General features: G+C 45.6%; 1 protein-coding gene across 3 annotated transcripts in view; it reads right to left on the bottom strand.

Moving 5' to 3' along the window:
• The window catches only part of NFXL1 (nuclear transcription factor, X-box binding like 1), a 1,058,117-nt gene that overhangs the window by 415,280 nt on the left and 618,498 nt on the right, over nt 1–24,339 (bottom strand). For all 3 annotated transcript variants that reach the window (XR_011282282.1, XM_069631709.1, XM_069631710.1), the window contains exon 16: nt 23,517–23,538. Coding sequence is in view for 2 of the 3 variants with exons in the window: in XM_069631709.1 (XP_069487810.1) it covers nt 23,517–23,538 (22 nt within the window). In the remaining variant the exon portion in view is untranslated. The remainder of the gene's footprint in view (nt 1–23,516; nt 23,539–24,339) is intronic.

Here is a 24,339-nt window from a genome sequence, read left to right as displayed (position 1 = left end):
CGACCCCGGAAGGAAGCCACTGTGCTCCCCAAAGAAGGGAGACCAGGGGGCCCACCCCCGGGATCGACCAAGAGGGGAAAAAGCCTTAGGCACAAAAAACCCCTGTAGAATCGTTGGGTGTCTTGTAAACGTGGAACCCGGAGTACTCTAGGTAAGATCTGGTAGAAGTGACTGAAGAAAACACGTGGAGTGAAGATTCAGAAACACAGGCAGTCCATTAAGAGGTCAGAGGAACTGGTACACAGGCTAAGTGAGGAAGTACTGAAGCAGCAAGCAAAGGCAGTCCAGGGGAACAGGCCGGAGTCTGGTACACGGGAGGTCACAGAAGCAATACTGAAGGTAGGTGAAGGAAGAGCGGGAAGAATAACAGACAGGAAAAGGAAAAATGTGGTAAGTGAAGATGGGAAGGTGGGAGGGGAAGTAAGATGGAAGGAGGGCAAAGGAGAATTATTGCGAACCAAGAGAGAAAGGGAAAGGCAGACAGATCCAGCGGAATGAATGACAGACAGGTTCAGACAGGGTACGAGGACCCGACCGGCAGCAAGCGAGAGAGCAGCACGAAAGCCACAGGCAGCAAGCAACTCAGCCTACGGACGAAACCGGAAGCGTTGCAACGCGTCCGTGACCCGGAAGTGGCTGGTTAAAACACCGGGCCGCGGAGCGTCTAGCCAATCAGAATCAGAAAAAGGAAACCAGGAAACAGGGGGCGTGGCCGAAGCGAACGAAGCTAGGTTCCGCGTCGCCAGCGGCTCCATAGACGCCAAGAACTCGGCGGTATGACAGTCTCCCTCTCCAACGCCCCAGAGGAAAGAAACCTAGGAGTAGAAACAAGAGCCAAAAAGCAAGGGAAGAGAAGGTGAATCTCATTATCAATTTATCGGAATTTCAAGTTACTCCGGCATTGATTACAGCACTAAGCAAAGGATTAACCTTTAGTCCGACCTATGGAGGAGACTACTTCCAAACACAATTAGATCTATTTAAATTTTGTAGAAAGTTGAAACTCAAGAAATTTTTTGAAGAATCAACCAAAATCAAAGAAAGAGAACCAACACCGACTCCATCTATTTTTACAGAAGTTATGGTAGAGAATACAATAGATTTACTGAATATTGAAGAAGATCAGGCCTACACCATGGAAATTTTTCTACAAGAACAAGAAATATTAAACTGTTTATCTGAGGAGACCAGCATTAAGCCAAAGTCAACATTTACACCGGCTTTTTCAGCAGAAAATGCAATAGATATATTCCAAAAAACTGTGAGTGAAAAATTAAGAAAAAATTACTTGTGTGGTAACAAAACCAGAACAAAAAGCAATCTTACTCAAGAAGAAAAATCAGCCATTAAGGAATTAGCAGCAGATACATCAATAATAACAAAGGCAGCTGATAAGGGAGGTAAAATTGTTCTCATGAACAGAATTGACTATATAAATGAAGGTTTGAAACACCTAAACAAGGTTGAATATTATGAAAAACTAACAAATAATCCGCTACAAAATTTGGAATTGGAATGGAATCAAAACATTAAAAATTGGTATGAATTAAGTTTACTCAGTGAAAAGGAATATTATGGTCTTCTCAGAAAAAAATCAATTCTAGCAACAATGTATTTTCTACCTAAAGTGCACAAAGCATTCACAAATTTTCCATCTCTACGACCAATCATAAATGGAATCGGATCAATTACAGAAAATGTCTCACAGTACATTGATACGCATCTTCAACCACTAACAACTAATCTTGCCTCTTTTGTGAAGGACTCAAAACACATCATACAACAAGTAAATCAGATCCCATGGGAAGAGGATTACTTATTTGTCACCTTGGATGTAGTACAACTCTACATAAGTATTCAACACCACAGAGGAATAGAAAGCACATCATTTTTTCTGAAAACAAGATCTATTTCTTATCAACAACAAAACAAAATGATATTAGAAATGCTTCATTTTTGTTTAAACAATAATATTTTCATTTTCAATAACATCTTATATAAACAACGACAAGGCACAGCAATGGGATCAAAATTTGCACCATCATATGCAAATCTTTTTATGTTTTTTTTTTTAAATACAACATGCATGGAAACATCACCTCTTCAACACCAATGTTAAATTTTGGGGACGCTTTATAGATGACATTTTACTGATTTGGGAAGGCAACACTATAGAGCTGGATACATATGAAACTCATTTAAACAACAACAACTATAATTTATCCTTCATGAAATCAGTTGACCCAAGCAAGATAGAATTTTTGGATTTGGAATTATTTATTGAAAATGCTCAGATTCAAACAAAATTATTCACCAAACCAACAGCAGGAAGCAGTCTCCTCCACGCAACTTCATTTCATCCAAGACATACAATTCAAAACATATCATTTGGGGAGATTCTTAGAGTGAAACGGAATTGTAGTACTACCTCCACTTATCAGGAAAATTTGAAATCTACTCATTTGAAATTTAAACAAAGAGGTTATGGTACTAACAACATAAAATCTGCAATAAAGAAAGTTGAAAATATCACAAGAGATTCTCTATTATTGGATAAACCAAAAACCATAGACACTAAACGCAGGACCCAATTCATAACAACTTATAGTACAGAATCAAGGAAGATAAAGAAAATACTATCAGAGAATTGGAATATTCTTCTCACGGATTTGAGCTTAAGAAACCATGTGGATGAAAGAGCAAGTATCTGTTTCCGTAAAGCTCCGACCATAAGAAATCTAGTGAGTCCGAGTTTCCTAAAACCATTACCGGGTACCAGAAAGATATTCTTTCAATCACTAATGAAAGGCACTCAAAAGTGTGGACATTGCAAATTATGCCCGTTTTTGAGTGTAGGAAAAAAGGAGATTTCATTACCTAATGGTAATACTAAACAAATCAAACAACTTATTAACTGCAATTCCACATTTGTGATTTATGGACTAGAATGTGTCTGCAAAAAACTTTACATTGGCAGTACGATAAGGAAATTAAAAGTAAGAATGTTTGAACATTTAAGAGCCATTCAAAACCGGGACCTAAAATCTCCCATTGCAATGCATATTTTGGAAAATCACCCTATGTTTGATATATCAGGATTGAGAATATTTGGCCTGGAGAACATTTCCCTACCACCAAGAGGGGGGAATAAAGAAGACATTTTGAGAAAGCAGGAATGCAAGTGGATATGTATAATGGATACATGCATAACTGGTTTGAATAATGATACTGAAATGTATAATTGGCTATGATACTATATTTTTGAAAAAATGATACTGTAATGTGCAATTGGTGATGATATAAGATTTTGGTAAAGTGGAGTGTGTAAATTGTTTGACCAGAGAATGTATTAACAAAAGCATTGTGTTCTTCTACATTTGATTTTTTTAAACAAATAGAGTATCTAATCTGAATGAGAAACTAGATTATTCTCATGGAATGTTTATCAAATATATAAAATTCCAAAACTGAAACATTTATAATGGAAATAATCAGAGGTCAACATTATTTTTCTGTATAAACTTAGTACTGAGTTAAAATCAATATAAATCAGCTCCACAGTCCTCTTCATAAAAATCTGACTATTTGTATGAGCCTGTATCTTGTTAACCCGCATAGGATCGTATTTAGAACAAAATGGCCGCCATAGCGCGGGTGAGCGCGATGACGTCATCGCGTTACGCGAAATAACGTGACACGTGACGTGATGACGTCATCGCGGCCCGCTCGAGTGATATAAATAGAGCAACAGTTCACAGAGAAGCCGCGAAAGCACCCGGCGGCACTCTGCTATGGAACCTGTACAGAAGGAGGATTTTGAGAAGAAAAACCAAGTAATACACTAAGGTGAGAAATTTCTGTTTGCATTTAGCTTCAGAATACGAAATAGTGGTTAGTAAAAAGGACTCCAAGAGCCAAATATTTGTTAAATAGAAACCATCAGAACATTCCTTCTCTATCCCCTATAGAATCTGAAAAGAATTGACAGCAGAGGGCTGCAATATTGAAACAGCATAATATACTTCAAATAAGGATTTAAGTGAAAGTAACCTCAAAACGAAGGTTAATTGAATAAGAAGTTTTTTTGTGGTGAGTATAAAATAACAGTTATCAAATTAATATTTACACAAAGAAAATTATGAAGCCACAAATTAAGTGGCAATGGTCCCTTTTTAATTATCCTTCCTGTTTGATTTTTTGTTTTTTTCATAAAAAGGTTATCAAGATTGTGATAAACTCTCCTGAAGAACCATTGCAAAGAGCGATGGGGAAACACGTGTAGTAGTATTTGGGAATTGGAAAATGTTATATGGGAAATTGAAAAACAAATTCAATGGATATGTTCGCATGTGATGTCAACATGTGTAGTCCACAATAAATGGAACCATGGAATTACAGATTTGACAATTTGAAATCGTTAATTTGTGGAATTTTGCTCTTCATTTTAATTTTATGAGAGTAATCACCGAAATAAATTCAACACAAGTGGTTGGCGCATTAGAGTAAAATTATAACTCTTATCGTTTTCCAAGATTTTCATATACTAATATACCAGAAATACACAACCAGTAAGTTACTGAACAAGTTCAGCTCCCCTGAAGTGGGAGCAAAATGGCACTTCAGATACTTTAAAAAGGGGTAAAAGGCAAGGTTATAAGAATCAATAGCACAAATACTTTCATAGGCAGGGCAAAGGATTTCAGTGAACTACAACCAGCAATTCAGTGCATAGGCCTGGACCAAAGTCATTGGTTTAAAGTCTTTGTATAGGATAGCACAGTTCTGGTAGTAAACAGTTAAGTCTTTGCCAGGCGTTTTAGAAGAATTTGGCTAGGCGAAAAGTTAGATGAATGTTTAGGGAAGGACAAGCCTTTCGAAAGTTGGGAAAGTTTCACAAACTTTCACAGTGGCCGAAAAGATTTCAGGACCGCGTTTGCACAGTACCTTTGAAGTGCAGAAGAGCTGTAGCTGAGGCAGTTGTTCTTGGCAGTTCGAGCAGATCTCGCTGTTCCTGAGCTTCAGTCGTGGGGACAAGAAGCAGGACGTTGGGAGGTTCCTGCACTGCCCAGGGAAGAGGCTACAAGCTTGGAAAAACGTCAGTTTAAGGTGTGAGAGCCTTAAAGTCCACAAGCTGGATTCCTTCCCCCTGGCTATCCGGGTTTCAACAGCACTCTGAAGAAAATTCGACCAGGATGGGGACGGTGTCCAGGTGGCTTGCGAGTTGGTTGTTCCCACCAAACTCAAGGGAAGAAGTTAACCTTGAAGAGCTTCTCTGTCGATGGGGTTTCAGGCAATTCGGACCTGCAGCAGGGCTTCACCGGTCATCCAGGAGTTGCAGCAGTCCTCTTCCTTCAGCTCGTCTTCAGTTCTTTCGTTCCAGTGGTCGACACTGCTTTCCAAGTCCCAGAGACCTGCTTTTAAACAGTTTTAAACCCATTCATTCCAGCCTGGCTGTCACTGACACAGCAGGGTGGCTGTCCTTGCCGGAGAAGGTATTTAAACCTTGGGGAGTCTGAAAGACACCCCTGTGCCTCTGAACTGAAGGTGCCGTGTGACAAACAGAAAAGGATGATGCCTATGGAGTTGTTTTAAAACTCCATAACCAAAGAACACAAAAGTAACACACATTGAAAATGAAATGTTCAAAGCCCCAAAATATAGCAAAAGAGCTGGAGGGCTCCAAGGTAGAGGGAATTTAGCACTGGTGTGAGAAATCTCCCTAACACTCCCATCACCCATGACCACACCCTGCAGGCAGCCCACACCACATGGGACCTCCCATTACCCGTGACCAAACCCCGCAGGCAGCCCACACCACAAGGGACACCCCCACCACCTGTGATGCCACCCCACAGGCAGCCCACACAAGGGACCCGCCAACCCCCATTACGCATGACCACACCGGCAGGCATCCCACTTCACAAGGGACTCCCCCACCACCTGTGACACCACCCCACAGGCAGCACACACCACAAGGGAAACCCCGCAGCCCCCATCACAACACATGGCAGGCAGCCCACACCACATGGGACCCCCTCTCAGCCCCCATTACCCGTCATGGCAACCTGCAGGCAGGCCCCGTGGCATGGCACCCCCCCCATCCCCATCACGGCAACCTGCAGGCAGACCCTTGTCATGGCACCCCCCACCCCCATCACGGAAAACTGCAAGCAGGCCCTGTATACTGGACACCACCTACATCCCGGATGCTGACATAGTGACACACATGCACTCCATCGATGGCGTGTCTGTGAACTTGCATGCCATGTATTGAAACCACCCTCAACCTCCTGTGCACAAAACATTCAGCAAACAACAAAAAGGCCATACACCTGACCCACACGCATCAGTGTCCCAGCTGATCACACGCAATTGCTAACTGCAACCACATCCCAACATACACATCACATAAGTGTATGCCAAAGAGCGGGCCTGCATGCCATGTGACAAAGTAACGTTAAAAAAAACACATGTACAAATACACACACCGTGACAGAATTCAAAGCACCCTCGATTTGTGTCACATTAAGAGAGATTTGCCTGGCGTATCGTGGCAGGAGCCTCAATGAGCACACACAACATGAACCTACTACCCCATAAACACACGAGTGACCCTGCCATGTGTGAGGGACATGACATCCAATCAAATCACATGTCATTTGCAATGCACACGTACACAAGTGTGCAAAGACCCAAAGAGTCCTGGGAGGGGGAACTGAGTGAATACAGACACTAGAAATGTGTCTGGGCAGGTGACATTGAGACAGTGTCCGTGCCTGGGAAGTGTCGATAGATGAAATGTGGTTGCGGAGGTGGCAGTTCTGCACATGTGAAGGACACCTCGAAAAACACCCAAAATGACAAAGTCAATCTTGCCAGCCGATGTCAATTCCAAGCCTAAGCGAAAACAGGAGTTGCAAACGGTCGGTAGGTGTCTGTTGGCATACATAAAAACGGTTGAAAGATTGTGCATGCCTGTGAGCCAGTGCCGGTGTGCAAGTGGCATGCGAGGGGACCTTATGACAAGTTCAGAGGGTACACAGCTGACCATAACAGATTTTCACAGGACGTCACCAGGGCAGAGGAGTGCCAAAGGCACAAGCACTGAGGAATGACTAAAGTCATGAATGTGTACATGGTAAACATACTGTTACCCAACAACATGTACTGCAGCATTGGTCTGTCCATGTGTCAAACCCTAGCAGTAGAAAAACAGGAATAGCAAAGCAGGATGTCCAACTACACAAGATACAATTAAATCAGCACAAAGACATGATTGTGAAGGCACTTACACAGCATGAAGCAAATCCGGTTCCAAAAACTTCAAAATTACACACTTGTAGTGAAAAAAAGAAAATATATTAAAACAAGTATAAAAAAATCACAATTTCCTGAAATAAAAACAAATGTGCATGAATTCAACTAAAAAAGTAAGCATGTCCAAATGAAAACACAGGGGTCACAAAAAAAATATGTCAAACTCAAAAATGCAGCCCATGTCCATAATTGACTCAAAAATAAAACCAAAATTAAAATAAATCTGTTCCATCATGGCAAACAAACACAAAAGAATCCAACAAGATGAAAACTATGTACAACTATGAGGGGTCCATTGTCCCAAATGCATAACAGAAAATGACACACCAAAATAATTACTATATACAAAAAGTGGAGCACATTCCAATAACTCCAAATAAATTAACAAAAAAATGAAATGTACACCTAAATAACTATATACAATGGCAGCGGGCTAGTACTTCTCCTCACCATGCTCCCTCATTGTCTCTGCTAAGGCATCATCGAACACTGTGTCCACTTCCCCTAGGCGGGGCTCCGCTTCCCCCTCGAGGGCTTGAAGGGACGCCAACATGCTCTTCTCAAACTCCCTGCAAGTCTCCTCGAGGACCTCAGCCAGCCACTCTGCCCGACGCAGTGAATTCTCTGCCCTGGCTTTGGTGAGTCTTGCATCCCATGCCCGCTGCCGCTCTGCTGGCCCAAAATGTCCCACACAGAAGACATCCTTTGTGTAAGGTCCTGTAGCCTCCTACTCCAAGCCTGCTGCTGCCAAATTAGCCCGGTGCCTGCGCCTCAAGGACAGCCTCTGCGATGATGACAACCCCCGGGGCTGTCGTGCACGTGCCCTGCTCCTAGGTGCCTGCTCTTCCTCCATTGCCACAGCTTCTGTCGCCGGTTAGATCTGCGTGGCGACCACCTCTGCTGATCCAACTTCGACTCCCGACTCTGGCAGGGATGTGATCTCCACCAGACTGGCCGCCAGGGATGGGACAGGTACACAGGGGGCCCTGGTGACATTTGGGCCGGAAGACGGCAGGGAGGAAAACTGGCGCACAGAGGAGGAAGACGAGGAGGGGGGTCCCAGCAGTAGCCAGCCCATGTACCCAATTTGAGACCAGGAAATGTGCTAGCCAGTTCAGGAGACGCCAGACCTCATTGTGATGGCGTGCAAGCCCCCGATTGGAGCCTGCACATCATCACGGATGGTGCCTGTATGCCTCGTGATACCGGCTAGCAACGGTTCCACCCTGTTCCGAATTGCTTCATCCACAGGTATTGGTGTTTCCGTTTGGGTGGAGCATCCCCCGCCTGCGGATGGGTCCGGCCTGGGCATGCCCGCAGGTGCATACTGGTGCAGTCACAGTCCCAGGGGCAGGATCAGTCACAGGCCCCTCCACAGCGACCTGTACTGCCTCCGGCCCCTGAGTGTGGACTGCACCAGTCACACCCACACCATCACCCCCGCCGGCCTCCGTGGTCTGGGCTGATGCAGCCTCCTCAACCTCCTCCCCCTCTGCCAACCTGGATGCCTCCCCACCGTCTCCCGCATCGGATTGCCCCTGTGTTACCTCACCTGTCCGTCCAACTGCCGAGGAGCCCACAACCAACTTCACCCTCGTGGGCCTCCCCACAGCAGCTGCGGCCGTTGTCTCCGATGCGGCACCAGTCTCCTCGTTCCCCGAAGATGATATGAGCTGGGAGCGTGGCTGGGCCCAGCATCTGTGCCTGGTGGAGGCATCCCCGCTGCTTTGCTCCACAGCGCCTTCTCCGCCCTCTTCTTCCATCGTCGCTGTGGATAAGGAGCCATGGACCACAAACATTAGGGAACTGAACATTTGTTGGTTTCGCACAAAGCAAATGTACATGAGTGGCACTGTCAAAAGGCACAACCATCATAACCGTCCACAACACACAGGTAAGTGCAAATAACACACATGCACAATCATGTCTGGCATTCTCAGCAGACAATCACATCCTTGGACAAGGCACTGTCAGCACCTCAATATTGTGCATTCATCTCACATGCACCATGGGACATACACATCTCATTCACACACATCATCTGACAGTCATGAAGCAGGGCATGGAGCTATCACGTCAGAGTGCACTAGTGGTCAATTTGGCAGTATGAGTCAATCACACAATTAATGCTAAAGTGACATTCATCCCAGAGTGTTGGGCAGTCATACACTCACTCTTCAGACACATGCACATATGCACCATGCATGTCCAGGATTTTGCCAAAAGCACCCATGTGTGACAACTCTCACATGGCAAAGTCCAAACACATGAAATCAACCATGTGCATGTCATTACATGCTGCCGCGCATCACACATTGCTACACAAACACCGTTGATGTGACACATGCTTGAATGGACTCACATGCAGCACTTTCTGGGACATGAAAACAGACATCTGTACAAGAGGCCTTCCAGACATCAGGCCAAGGTGCACACTCCAACCATATATCTACATGCACAATGGTGGACAGGTACACATAGACACTTACCAGTCGACTCCAGAAGGAGTTCCAAATCCATGACCTGGGCGTACAGCTCCAGGACCTGCTTGTTGTCAGTGGTCATGGCTTTGAAGTCCTCCCAGCGCTTGTGGACATGGAAGTAGTTGTGGGGTGCCACCCCCTTCGCGTTGATGGCACCCAGGATGTCCGACCAGATACCCCTCCGTCCTTCCTTGACGACATGCGATGGTCTGTGGAAGAGGGCAGCATAATGCACCAGGACTTGCTCCACCAGGATGCCAACTTTCCTGGCTGAGAAGCTGACAGCCCTCTGTATCGCTGTGGGAGGGGGGGCATCGGGGGGGTTGCCACTTGCCTCCAATGATGTTGCTTCGGTGTGAAATCAGAGGAAAGGCCCTAAGAGCGTAACTTACGTGAGACGTGCTGAACGTTGGCCGTGGCGTTACATCGAGCTTTGCTGGGGCACACTGGTACGTTTAACATCATGTACACTGACCCCTCACTCAAATTGCTGAGGACAATCGATAGCTGCACTTCCCATTGTACAAATCCATCTGTGCCATGACTGGGAGGGCAACAAGTGGGAAGGGAGGCAAAGGTGGCCGGGGTGGCAGAGGTGGGCACGGTGTCCCGGCCCGTGCAGGGAGAGCTATGCCCCCCCACCCAACAGGGTCAGGAAGCTGCAAGGGCAGCTGCAGCAACCACCACCCAGCCTCCAGGTCAGTCAGCCAGGCCTGTGTTGCTCCCCACCACGGTCCACAGACATGCAGGGGCAGATGCTATCCGTGCATCGAAGGGGAAGGGACATGCTGTGTAGCGTCCTGGCACCAGCACCCAGGGTCCAGATGGCGCAGTGTCAACTGCTGTACACACCAGCCAGGGTTGGGTAGCTGCAGGGGCAGCTGCAGACCTCACCACCCAGCCTCTGGGCCACACAGCCAGGCCTGTGGTGCGTCCCACCCCAGCCACGGAGACGCTGGGGCAGATGCTATCCGTGCATCGAAGGGGAAGGGACATGCTGTGCAGCCTCGTGGCACCAGCACCCAGGTATAACCACCTGCAAGGGCAGCTACTGTCACACCATCTGTAGGTGATGCCACAGCCCGGGCCACCAGTGCTCCAACCCCTACTGACCCAGGTGGTCCCAGCCACTCAGGATCTGCACGACCTTGCAAGAAGGCAAAGCGTGCGGTAGGCAAACAGGATCAGTCCCAAGGTACGACACAGGAGACCCACACGTCGAGGAAGAGGAGCTTTATATATGAGGAACTCCAGATTCTCGTGGATTACGTGCAGGAACACGAACACGACATGCTTGTGCGGGCAAGGGGCACACATACGCCTGCCCAGCGTATGGCCCACTGGCAGTGTGTTGCCAATCTTATTAACGTCTTGGGCCATTAGAGGCGCTCAGCTTCTGACGCAATGAAGCGTTGATATGATCTCTGGCGCAGAGCCAAAGATAAGCTTAGTGCCAACTACGCCTCTACTCAGGTGACTGGAGGTGGGTCACCACGAGAGGACGAAGAACTCACTCCACACAAGGAGATCATAGGTGCTATGATTGATGTGGAGCAGATCCAAGGCGTGGGAGACCTGCCAATGTATGAGGAAAGGTCTGGTGAGTGGTGATGCTTGTGTGTCCAGGACATGTGTATGTTGCTTGGATGAAGTGTAATGATTGTCTGGCAGTTCTGCCTGCATTTACATGGGTGAACCATGTCATGGAGGACTGACACATGCTTGTTGTCCTGCAGACTGCATGCGCACAATGTGCTGTACACCTAGACGAACCCCATCACCACACCTGCTCACTCCTTCCATGTCACTCTCTGTCCAGGCTCTCTTGGCCCTCTTCCTGCTCCAACCTGTGATGGCGGATAGCCTGTGACAATCCTGCACTCCACACTTGCATTCTCACCGCACATCTGACATCTCTAAGATGGCACCCTGCCAGCTGCACCTCAGGGGTATTCTTCCTTTCCTCTCATTCCCCCAGTAACTCCCTGTCTCCAGAGGATTGGTCATATCTATGGTGGGGTAATGTAACAGCCTCTAGCAAGATTTCTGTGGCTCTACTCTCTTCCCTCTGCAACTCATCCTGACCTGGGCAGTGGGGCTTGTCCTTTTGTCTTGGTGCCAGGTATTGAATCTCCCTAGGACTGTGATGATGGCACTGGCTCCCAGTGGCTACGACTGTTCGTTTCCAATCACTGTGCATTGTCCACACAGCCTTATGGGTCCTGGTGCTGCAGTTCCTTCAACTCCATCTTCCCAATTCGCTTCCTTCACATGGTCTTTGATCATCCCTTTCCTACTCCCTCAGGGTCAGTTACTTCTCATAGCAATTAGTTGGTGGTTACTGTCTATCTTCGACTGGGGCCTCACTCTGGTACAGCCTCCCTGCCTCAATGAAACTGGAGGTGAACCTTCTCCGGGTCTGGGGGCACTGCTGATGCTTCCTCATGTGTTGTGCTTTCTCTACCTCCTCTCCCATGCTGGAGTCCTGGATGACAGAGAATGCACTAGTCACCTGCCCACACTTCGATCTCCGACACGGGCCTCTGAGCCACCAGTTGTACCCATGCACTGCCTCTCTGCCATCCCCCACACTCGATGGCTGTTTACTGTATCCCTACAACCCTCTAGCAGCAATTCACACCTGATGTCTGCACATACACTTCCACCAGCCCGTCGCATTTTCATTGCTGATTATGTAGTTGTATTTCATTGGTATGCCATTCCTATGGACTCCATGTACTCCACTGCCCACTCCCACTTCCAACCACAGGTCTCACCTTCACCATGCCCATTCACTCGCGTGATGTCAATGTGACCTGGCCTCATGGGATGGGTGTGTCTGGCTTCACTCTATTCCACCACCCTTGCATCGTAGCACCGTGTGACACTTGTGTATTGAGTTTGTGATTTACATGTCATGTCACATCCATGGTACATGGCTCTGGGACAGTAGTCAGCAAGTTCCATCTCATGCAGTATTACAGTTCAGGCATGGCTATGCTACGTGGCATATGTGTATTTGCATCTGTGATGTTGGTGAATGTACTATGCCAGTCAGGTGCTCATGTGTGTAGCAAGTGCTATGCACCATGCACTACACGTTGCATTTAGCCCTTCCACACACGTCCGTGGCTGCTTTCCTGCTACCCTTCACTTGTATTGACACTGTGTACATGCAGGAGTTTGTGACATGGCAGCTTGATTTGTTGCATGACGACATTGTGATGCCTATGTGTGTGGGCTATGCTATTTACATGGCTCTTTGTGTATTTTTTTGTCCATGTGCAGGTGTTGAGGCACTGGATGCAGAGGAGGAGGTGGAGGAGGAACAGGATACTGAGCCATGACCAACCACCAGTGGAGGACATGGTGTGGTAGCCCATGAAGAACTACTGGTACTACAGGCCATCCTGGCACTGACTCAGTCCGAGTCCGCCTCCGAGGAAGCCTTTGGCTCTGGTGGTGAAACTGATATGGATACTACTGTGCTGTCGCAGGTGAGTGCATTGACTGTGGGTGCTGTTGTATCCCAAGCGTCTGGAGGGGTCAGGGGGGACGCCTCACAGGGCCAGTCAGTGTCAGTACATCTGTCTGTGGTGGTTATGGTTGCAGGGTCACGCTCCACAGTATTGACTCCTGGTCCTGGAGCAGCTGATCAAGGGAGGGATGCAGTCCTGCAGCCACAGATGGCGCAATCACATCAAGGGCCAGGTACCCTTGGCTCAGGCAGGCCTGGTGTCCGCCAACGCAGTGGACGTGTGTCAGCTGGCTGTGTGGGAGCAGTCCATATATGTTGTTGCACAACAGGCTGCTTCATATGAGATGTTGGCTCGGGGCATGGATAGGGTGACCAATTCCAGGATACCCCCAGCAAGACAGGTGGAGCATCAGCAGCAGGTATTGCGGTCCACATGCCGCTCACACATGCTGAACATGGTGGCCAGCAACAGAAGCCGACGGGCAGAACTGAGAGCTCTGTCGTATCCATGGCTGCAGAGGGTCGGGCCCAAAGGGAAGCACTGAGGTCAGAGTACAGGTCCCTCAGGACTACACTGGCTGCACTCGAGGCATCCAGCAGTAGGCGGTCTGAACAGCAGATGCAACTCCCGTGAGACCAGATCAGGGCTATAAGTGGTGATCCTCCCTTTCCACTACCACATTCTGATGCAACACCAGAGGGTGGCGACAGCAGCGACAGGTCCCCCGATTCATGATAGCCATGCATCCCATTAACCCATGGAGGTTTTTTTTTGTTTGACATCCACACATGTGGTTGTTGACGTGCACCCTGCACCTTCTCCCTCCAGGTGACATGAAGTGTGGGAGGGTTTAGGTGACATATTGGCATTTAGGACGGTACTTTGGCATGGTGTTGGTGGCATACTCCATCTTCCATGTGTACCTTTTGTGCACACCTGATTGAGATACTTTTAGTACTAAGGGATGCAGACAATGAAGGACAAATTCTCAGGGTGTTAAGGTTGGGACAGATGATTGTGACTTTGTCATCATCGATTGTCACCTGGAATGTGCCAGGGCTGTGTGCACTCTGCAGGGGTTGGATATTAGGTGAAAAATTGTGCCACAAGCTGGGTACGGGCAGCCTCGGCACGTGCCCTTTCCCCTCCCATGCGCAGCCGCCGTGCATGTGGTTGGGGATGTGGGGGCACCACCATGTCCACCGGTATGCCACACTGTGTTGCAACATTGTGCAGGACACATGCTGTCACAATGATCCTGCACACTACTGGTGGTGCATATAGTAGCTCACCACCAGAGTGGTCAAGGGAGCGGAAGCGTGACTTTAGCACTCCCAATGTGCACTCCACTATGCCCCTAGTTGCAATATGGGCTGTGTTGCATCTTACCTGGGGTGGTGTGGTGGGGTTCTGTATTAGCGTCATCATGTAGGTGCTCAGAGGGTAGGCACTGTCCCCTGTAGAGGTGAGATGGGTTGTCAGTGGTGTGGTTTTGTCTGTGTGAGACATGCATGCATTTGCAGGGCCATTTGTACTCACCAATGAGCCATATGTTGCCATGCCTATGTATATGTATATGTGCCTGCAGAATGAGGGGCGTGCAGTCATGATTGCCAACACCTGGTGCAGGCAGCATGACTGTGTGGCCTGTGAAATGCCCCTGACTATGGCAGTTGTCTGCTGAAATGACCCAGTGGCCAAAAAATGCAGTACATTGAGCACCTTTCCCAAGGGGCTCAGTGCTTGGGAGCACAGGGTGGGTGATGTGATGTGATACCTGCCATAGACCTGGTCATCAGGCACCCCCAAAAAGGCTGGTCCTGGGTAAACAAATGCGTGACCTGGCTATCCTCCTGCGGTGTCCCACGATCACTGCTGCAAAAAATGGTACATTCATCGTAGCTTTTGCACGCACTTTTTATGCATTGTTTTTAGTGCGCAGTGACATTTACGCCAGCTTTCGCGTGGCGGACGGGTTTCCGGATTAGAGCGTCTTTTTCCACGGCCCGGAGAGCCCTGTTCGATTCCATGAATACGTGTTGTTAGCGGGCGTTGAAAGTATTTTACTGTGGTACTTCCCGCTTGACACCCACATTTACGCTTGTTGTGCCCCATTCCACGTGTTCCGCCCCCTGTTTAGGTGACTGCACTAGACAGTATGAGCCTTCGCTGGGCGTCTCGCGCAAGGCATTCGTGGTGTCGCAGTGACATGTTGGACCCACGCGGATTCAGCACAAGTCTCAGGTAAGAAACGCGCAATGTGTTCCATGAATTGACAAATGGGCGCTTGTGTGCGTTTACCACGCAAGCGCCCCTTTTTCCGCGCTATTTTATTCTATGAATCGGGCCCTATGTATTGTAAAAATAAAGGGCCTGATTCGTGGAAGTGTTTTATAATGGCGCAATCCCATAGGAACACGTTCCATGAATCAGGCCCAGAGGGTTTATTTAAATACAAGTAGCCCAAGATAAATCTTGGGAAAGTAAGTACTATAACATATCATGTAAACACAATTATAAAAAACAACTTAATACTTATGTCATACAAACCAAAGTACAACCTTACAATAAGCAGTCCAGGTGAGTCAAACCTATAAGACATTCAGAATGGTATTAAGGTATTCTTGGGGAGTAAAACCACAGTTAGTTACTTTTAGATTACAATAAGAAATCAAGGGTAGTAGACCCAATTGGTCATAATATACAGTGTTATTCAATTATAGAAACAGTTGATTAGACCAACACTGTTACAAGGATCTCTTGATCATAGGTAACATTCTTCTATCAAGAATGGCTACTGTTACACACCAATGCTACTTTTTAGAACAAACTTCAGAGGGAGCAACTTAACTTGTAAACTTCTTGGAGGTCTAACACTTCAAGTATAAGTATGAACTTAGTGAAACTATTTTAGAAGTGCCCAGAGGCAATTCAGGGAAAGCACAGCCCTAAAGGTGAGTAATTTACCATGTACTCTTCCAATCCCTGAGTGAGTGAGTTTAGGCCAGTCAGGCCAGTAAGAGTACATATTTGAATTAACTCAGCCATATTAATGTTTACTTCCCACCATCATTGAACCGTACTTTGTTTTTGAATTGTATAGCGCTTTGTGTAAAAGCGCTATATAAAACATAATAAAATACAAATACTTGCAATTGTAACACAAATTTTACCAGGTAAGTAAGAAAGGGTGTATATTGTATCCCCCAGCACTCCACATAAGGTGGGGGGCGCTGGCTCACTATATAAAATGTAAAGGGAATATGAATCCCACTTTACCTTTTGGGAACAGAAGTTCACCCAAGAAATAAAAAAAGAAATTTCAAGGGGCAAGCCAGCATAAGCCCAGATAGGAAACTATAAATCCAATCATACACTATGGAGAGACATAAAAAGGCCACCCATAAAAAGAGTAAAAGACTAGGCGAGAGGGGAAAGAGAAGCCCACTCACCTAGGGACAAGGCAAATAATTACCAAGTCCAAGCAAAATGTTCTGGGGTTGACACAGGTCAGGAAGATTCATCATAAATATGAAAATCTTACCTAACATCAAGTCCTTTGGGACAAATCGGAGTAAGGGCGGCGAGTAGTCACAATACTTACCAGTATCCGTATTTCCTCTGTTGTAAAACTTTGTGAAGAACTTTGATTTATTCCATTCTTTCATTTTTTTTAACTTTTACGTAAAAGAACTGCTCTAGAGGATAGCTAAAGCTACTTAACTGTAAACACCTTGTGAAGTCTCCTGGAACCCTTTTCACCATGCCAAGAACTATCCCTGCCCTTGTTCCCTCTCCTAAAAGAGCTTTGTGAACTTTTGGGCACACAGCCCCATTAAACTTTGGGATTGGACTCAAAGTTAGGGCCTATACTCTGGTGGACTGTTTCTCTCAATGCATACCTCCTTACATACCCTTTCAGATGTTTAGGTGAATTGTGTGCATTTCTAAAACCAAAAGGTAGCTGTATATATGTTTTATATTTAGAGTGTTATGTAATGTATAATTACCCATTTAATTCATTTTCCTAGAGTGTTTTGGGCCTATAAATAATATGCTATTTTTGTGCCTGCCTGTCTAAGTGGAATCATTGTGTATTTCACTGTGTAGACTCATTGTGGACCCCTGACCCCGCTCAACTCTCCTAAAACTACGCCTTGACCACTCTTGCCTTGATTGGGTTTGGTTAACTTCCCAGAGTTCCCCTCTTCACTAGAACTAGGGTGGCCTTCTGAAATGTGTCCACCAGGCCATATTTGAGAAATCCATTTTAACACGCACCCAACATAAAATTACAAGTGGGTGCGGCGAAGCAGGAAACCATACACCCTAGTAAGCAGGTAGGCACCCAGTACTTTGCACAAATAATTTCAGTGTCATAAAGACACATGGCAACCTTACTACATGTAAAAGGTCCTAAATCTGGTTGTCAGCACCTAGCACATATAGCAGAGTATGGGATTAAAAAGAAGGAAGCCACTATTGTACCTGTGCAGAAAAATTGATTTACAATCCCTAGGCTTTAAACACACTTACCATGAAGTTACACATCATAGGGCATTATTACAATATGCCCGATCCCATAGTATAATTCATTAAGGTCACAGAGGATGAAAGCACAACTTTAGCCAAAGCTTCTAAGACTCAATGAACATTTCAGCCACAATACTTTCCAGTCGCATTTCATGTGCAAACTTTGATACTAAATTCAATCACAGTGTATCCAGAATATTTTTACCAGTGCAGGAATGAAAGGGGTGACTTTAAAAATGGGAATAAAGCCATACGTAGATAATGAAATAGTGAATATTAGCCCAGGTCATTGAACTTCTAGGGGGTTCATGAAAAATGTCCAGAAGGTAAGTACCCCAGTGTCACTTTAATGGGAGTCGGAGTGTCGGTCCAAAGTTCTGTAGGATATCAATGAAAAAGTTCAAGGCCCATCCACACTACGGAAGGTAAGTCTGATCTAGCCCACGGGTGGAGGCCACGGGAGACCCCATGGAAGAGTTCCAGAGTTCGGAAGATGGACCCCAGAAGAAGAAGTTGTAGCACAAGAGGACTCCCCAATGCAAGTCTATGGGGAATCGCGATTCGGACTCGCCTCCCAGGAATCACTACCGTGGAACAAGGGTAAACCAGGGGGAACATTGTGAACAATCAGCCTTCGTAGCACTCCAAGGTAGGTACTAACATCAGCGATTTGGCAGAAGTGGCTCCAGGGACCTGAAACAACCTGGTAGGTAGATGGATCTTCTCCACAGGTGCAGTCTGCAGGAATCAGTTCTCTAGAACATGAACCCTGGGCCAACGAAAGCCCAAGCAACCGAGAGAAGAAGCAAAGGATCCATCCAGGATCGCTACCTTTAAGCAAGTTGTGAAGGATCTGGAGAGGGAGACTCCAAGGAGGAGAAGGAATTTGAACTAACTACTCCCAGCAGCAGGGCAACCAAAAGATGGCAGCAGCACAGCAGCAAATGCTCTGGTGGCACCCTCAGCACATTCCAAATTGAAGATCTAGCGCAGTGAAGAAGTTGCATAACCTCTCTGGACTCCTGGCATTAAACAGTGGGAGGCAGCGGTAAACCGGCCCAGAAATGGTCCCAAAGTGGAGAGCTTAACCCAGCAGCTGCCTGGAGTCTGAGAAATCCGGACTGGACTTCTGGAAGCAGAAAACTCAAACGGGGATACAGCCATGGTGATGCACTTACCAAGTATTGACAAGTGACAGCTTTAAAAGCAGCAGGCATTGGCAGGAAAACTCCTTCAGTAGGTCAATATACCTGGCAACTCCAAGTTACAGAAACGGCAAACGAGAGCAAGCTATGGATAGGGCCGAGCCTAAATACCCCTTTGACAGGGGCTTGGCCACAAACCAACCAATCACAAACAGCAGCTGAGGGCCGAAGTTCAGATGACCAATCATATGGTTGGTCACAGGGACTGACTCAGCGAAAGCCACCCCCAAATGAACTGAGAGGGCTAGTCCAGTGACATCTCCAGTCACCAGTTAGGACCAGAATGAAGTCTACCATGATGGGCTTACAAGGAGTACACATGATCGAAGGGCCATGTTGAGGCCACCTCATGGTTACCAAGACAAAGGGAAGCCCTAGAAAATAAAATGATTGGGAGCAGTATTTAAAAAAACAATTGGTACACAAATGGCTACCAAAAAGGTACATTGGGCTATCAACGTGGTAAAACGCCTTGCACCCTTAGTGAAGCCAAGAGTAAAGCACGGTTACCACCAAGTTATTCCCTAAAACCAATTGTAAGCGAAAGAATCACTCTAGGTAAGCAATAGGATGCCTCAGAGGCATCCCTGGAACTAGGCACCATAGGGAAGACTGTTAGGCAAGATTGTGTGCAGTACCCTTTGGGAGACTACACCAACCTTGTCCTCCTGACAATAGGTAACCCAACCTTTGGTATAAGTCTATACTAGACAGGTTGCTAATGTGGCTGAAGAGCCAGGCTTCTCTCAAGAGGGAGCAATGTGAGCTGTGCGGTTTTTACACAGAGATTCTGTTAAGGATTTCAATCAGGCGACACGCACACCGTGGTCTCGGCCTAGTATGTAGCGCCTAACTGAAGTGCTTTTCTCCTCATTTATGTGGATTCAATTTTGGGATGATACACCCCCTTTTCAAATACCTGAGGTCTCAATGGACCATGAACCATGCTGGTTGGTCAAATGCAATATTTATTAAAATTCAAAAGAAATCCCACACTTTTAACTATGGGGCAGCAATCACCAATGGAGTGATAGTTACAAATGAGAATGTGAGCAATGCACTGGGTTTGACTTTAGTGGAGTACATAGACAGCACAACAGGATAGGAGCACTTTTGATTTATGACAGCAAGCACCCAAGTTAGGATTTCCCCCTGCAAAGTTCCCTCAACCCACAAATAATCAATTCTGAATGGATATAAGGAAACAGCAGGTGATCAGGAATAAGTTGAAAATGGAATGGAAATCCAACCTTCCTTCCCCAAATAAGAGTGAAAAACGGATTTGAAACCCTTGCAATGTTAAAAAAGACACTCTGAAATTGATGGATAAAATAAGGAATGTGTGCAAAAACCTTGAAACAAGTACAGTTCTTCACTAAAGCAACAATCACAAGCAATGAATTAGCGAGAGCATACAGTTCGAAAAGTTAATGGAAGATTTAAAACAGTTTACAATCCAAATGACACATTGGAAACCTTGCAAATATTTCTGTTTTCGTGTAAATTTACTAAAACAGTTTCTTTGAAAAACAGGTGAAATATTGTAAATCGCAATGCAGGTTTTTGGTTGGGAGATAGCTATGGATCACAGGTACACTAAGGAAGTGAAAGTAAGTCTCTAGCTGGTAAATTGAATAAGTTATGCAAGATCTAAGAAGGTGCACTTTGAGTAAATGAAGGCACGAAAAAGGAAAGGAAATCAGGATGTGATTAGAACAGTTTTACTCTACACTACAGTATTCAGGCTAGGCCATCAAGGAGGGACACAGTAAGCTCTAGGGTTGATTCGCGAGTTCAACCCTCTCGCCCCAGTGCCAACTGTGGCAGAACCAGTCCGATCACTCGAAATAGGATTAATGGTTTAGGATTTCACAAGACAAAATTACTAAAGAGATGGCGCTAGCACTAGAAATCAATGGCAGTGTGGCAAAAATTATTGACAGTTTTACAAGTTATCAGGATAAGTATATGATGACTTAGTGAGTGGGATAAGGACCAAGACAAGATTGGCGATGGGTTTAGATGGGGTGGCAATTGATACTCACAGTCCACTTTTTAGTTTTTGGATTTTGGACAGTCAGCGGTTATGGTCACTACACGGCAGGGCACCTTGCAAACAGCTGGGCAGTTCTGGTTACCGGGTAGCACTTGTGGACTAGCAATTCTGGTCATTGGATACCATAGGTCATCAGGGTAGCAGGATTGCAGCAGCATGCAGTGAGTGGCAGAAAGCCAGGATGGATCAGGATACCAAAGGTACCACAGTTTTCCTTCCCCTTGTTAATGGGAAATTTAGTGTTTTTTTTTTTTAAATATTGGAGGCCTTGCTGGGAATGGGATCAGCACTGCTTGGGTTTTGCAGTGGGCCCTGGAGTAGGATCAGCAATGCTTGGCCTGGTAATTGGATCTGGATCAGGAAGATGACGGCTACAGGAACGCAGCGCAGGAAATCAGGAAGTGTGCATCTAGAGTATTGGCAGGGACCCTTATTTATAGTGCAAAGTATAGGCTGGGCAGGGTTAACTAAGCATGCCCCTAAACTACTTGGACCGACGGGGGTGCTAATCTCCGCCTTGCTCTCAACTGGTTGGATTTCAAAGGGAATGATGTCAGATTTAAGAGGCAAGTTTTAAATGTCCAAAAACTCCCACATTTACTTTACTAAAATCCGATTTTGCCAAAAACATACATTTTCACCATTGCAATCTATTGGCAAATTATATACACAGGTTACATATTTTGTGCAGCACATATCCGTTCAATCCTCGGGTCTGTGGGACCTTGTTTCGCCCTTCTGACACATTTTGGTAAATTTGAGCATGAGAGATTCGGCCCAAAATTCCCTAACTTTATACACAGGTGCGCATTCTCCCAAGGGATGTATGTACAAAAATGTATGTTTGCAACGTTGATACTTTTCTGTTTATCCTCAATACTTTGCCCTTTCTGCCCCCAAGGTGTCAGTGATTTACATCATGTCTCTAAAGAAAGCACACAAAAATCACTTCCAACTACGAAATTTTTAAAAATGTTCTTGATGCAGAGATAAAAATCTTTAAAGTTTATATACATATCCAGCAGATTCACACACTGTCTGCAGCTACAGTTATTCTCTTGAAGTGCTGGAGTTGTTCGGAAGCACGGATACATTCAAGTAGGCATGGCTCAGCTAGTTAGAGTCTCTTTCTGAACAGCTGAGTTTTGGATACTTTTGCAAGAAAATGACTGCGTTTTCCGTGCGAGTAAAAGTAAGGTTCCTGGTCGATTTCTTTTTAGTTGGTTTGACTGGACTCGTCAATTCAGAATCATGCCTGGTTTTGCTGAGGCACAGTGAAACACACAGGGCTTGGTAGGGCTTATTAATCACAGTGACGTTAAGGAACCGAGGGAATTATCGTCAGAGCCGCATTTTTTTTTTTAAAGGTGAAAAAGGTTTTCTTTTCAATTGATATTTTGGCTTTTGCAGCAAAGCAGCTTTTTCCACTTTCTTCCTTTTGTTTATGTGGGAACCCACTGGCAATCTCCTTTAATGTGCCCCCTGGTTCCATCCTGCCCGATGTGTGCTTAGCAGGAGGGTGCAGCCATTTTTGTTGTTGCAAAAAGCAGTTTTGAGCCATGGCGCTCACAGGAACCAGAGCAACCCTTTTGTGGTTGTTTCTGCGCAAATGCAGTTTAGTGATGTGGGGCAATGCTGTTGGAGTGGGTCAATATATCCCACAATTCACAGTGACAAGTATTCAAATAAACACTTACACTGCTCTTGGAAACAGTAGTTTCACCTAGAGAAAGTATTTAAACCTTTGGGAAATATAAGAGACTTCCCTGTGCCACTTCACTGAAGGTGCTGTGTGCCACAATGTAAAGATGCTGCCTATGGGGTTTGTCAGACTACAAAGTCAAAAGAAACACTAGAGTCCAAATCACAGAAAAATACATGAGAGAGTGGGAAAAAGGTCTCACTCTCCCCAGGTTAGAAATTAAAAGTCTGAAAGTCCAGCAAAAAGAGCTGGCAGTCTCTAAGGTAGAAGGGAATTAGCACATTTCTCAGAATTCTCCCTCACAAAGACCCAATACCATCTCCCTAATAGAAGGAAAAAAGGTACATAGTGGCAAGGGGGCTACAACGTCCCTCTAGCCACCAAAAAGACATCAAGGAACCAAAAGAAGACCGGGGCAAAAAGCAAAATATCGAGGGACCCCAAAAAGTGGCCATCAAATTCACGAATAGGCGTACTGACTTAAAAATCACTAACAGTCAATCTGCAGCCTCGCAAATGCCACCCAGATGCTATGTTAGGGTTTTCGGATCTAGTCTGTCCTTGGAGCTATCTCAAGAGCTGAGGAATCAGATTATGGTATCCACAAGAAATAATACGTTGTATTCTTATGAACAGTACAAAGACCCTCTTCATTGAATATGGGATCACTTTATTAAAAAACAAAATCAGTGGAATACTTAAGTCAAAGACATTATTATGCATAAATGATCAACAACTTACCTCATGTTTTCCAAGACACTCCCTGCAACAACAAAACATAAAAATAACAAATCAGTATGGTTTTTCACTGTCAACCAACACGGGTCCTGGTCCACATTATGGACAGAACACATTTTTCCTCAATGATCCAAATTTTCATTTACTATGTAATATCCTACTATATAATAAAAGTAGCAGCAAAGCCAAGAAACGAAACAGCCACATTCAGCAGTATGTCAGTGTTTCAGTTACGTACCACAATACCAACCATTCTTTGGAAAGTGCCTGGCTATTAGTGTTTGCTTCTGTCCTATAGACCAGTTATTTACTACTAAAATACTGAATTCTTTTCTGATTCCCAAATGTTTAGGGACAAATTACAAAAATCCTAGCAGCAACACTGCTAGTGCATTACACACAACTATTGTAATGATTCATCACTATGCAGCCGAATATTTGTGCTAAAGTTAAAAACAATCTTTCCCCCGTAGGGAAGGCGTAGAGCTGGATATCCTCTTGCAGACAACAAATTCATACACGCTGCTTGCCTCTGTAGGAATGCCAAAGTCTTTCTGGTGGGATTATGCAAGTCTGATGGCTGCATGGAAACAGCTGCGTGTAAGATTGAAAACTGTGGATTTCACCCTGTGAAAATGTATTGTTCATACGTGGGTTCCACCTTGTGAAAATGTATTGTTCATATTCATGAATCGCATAATGTGCAGACTTAACTATGAAAGCCAAGAACATGCTAGCAATTCATTCTGGCACCAATTATGTTCTGGTATGACAAACGTCCATAAAGTATGGAATGCATCAGTGTTTTGCAACATATCCATATTGG

Source organism: Ambystoma mexicanum, chromosome 6q (genome assembly GCF_040938575.1).
Source record: "Ambystoma mexicanum isolate Mex_15411 chromosome 6q, UKY_AmexF1_1, whole genome shotgun sequence".
Taxonomy (NCBI): domain Eukaryota; kingdom Metazoa; phylum Chordata; class Amphibia; order Caudata; family Ambystomatidae; genus Ambystoma; species Ambystoma mexicanum.
Note: the sequence above shows the minus strand (reverse complement) of the source record. Positions and strands in the feature narration are given on the sequence as shown.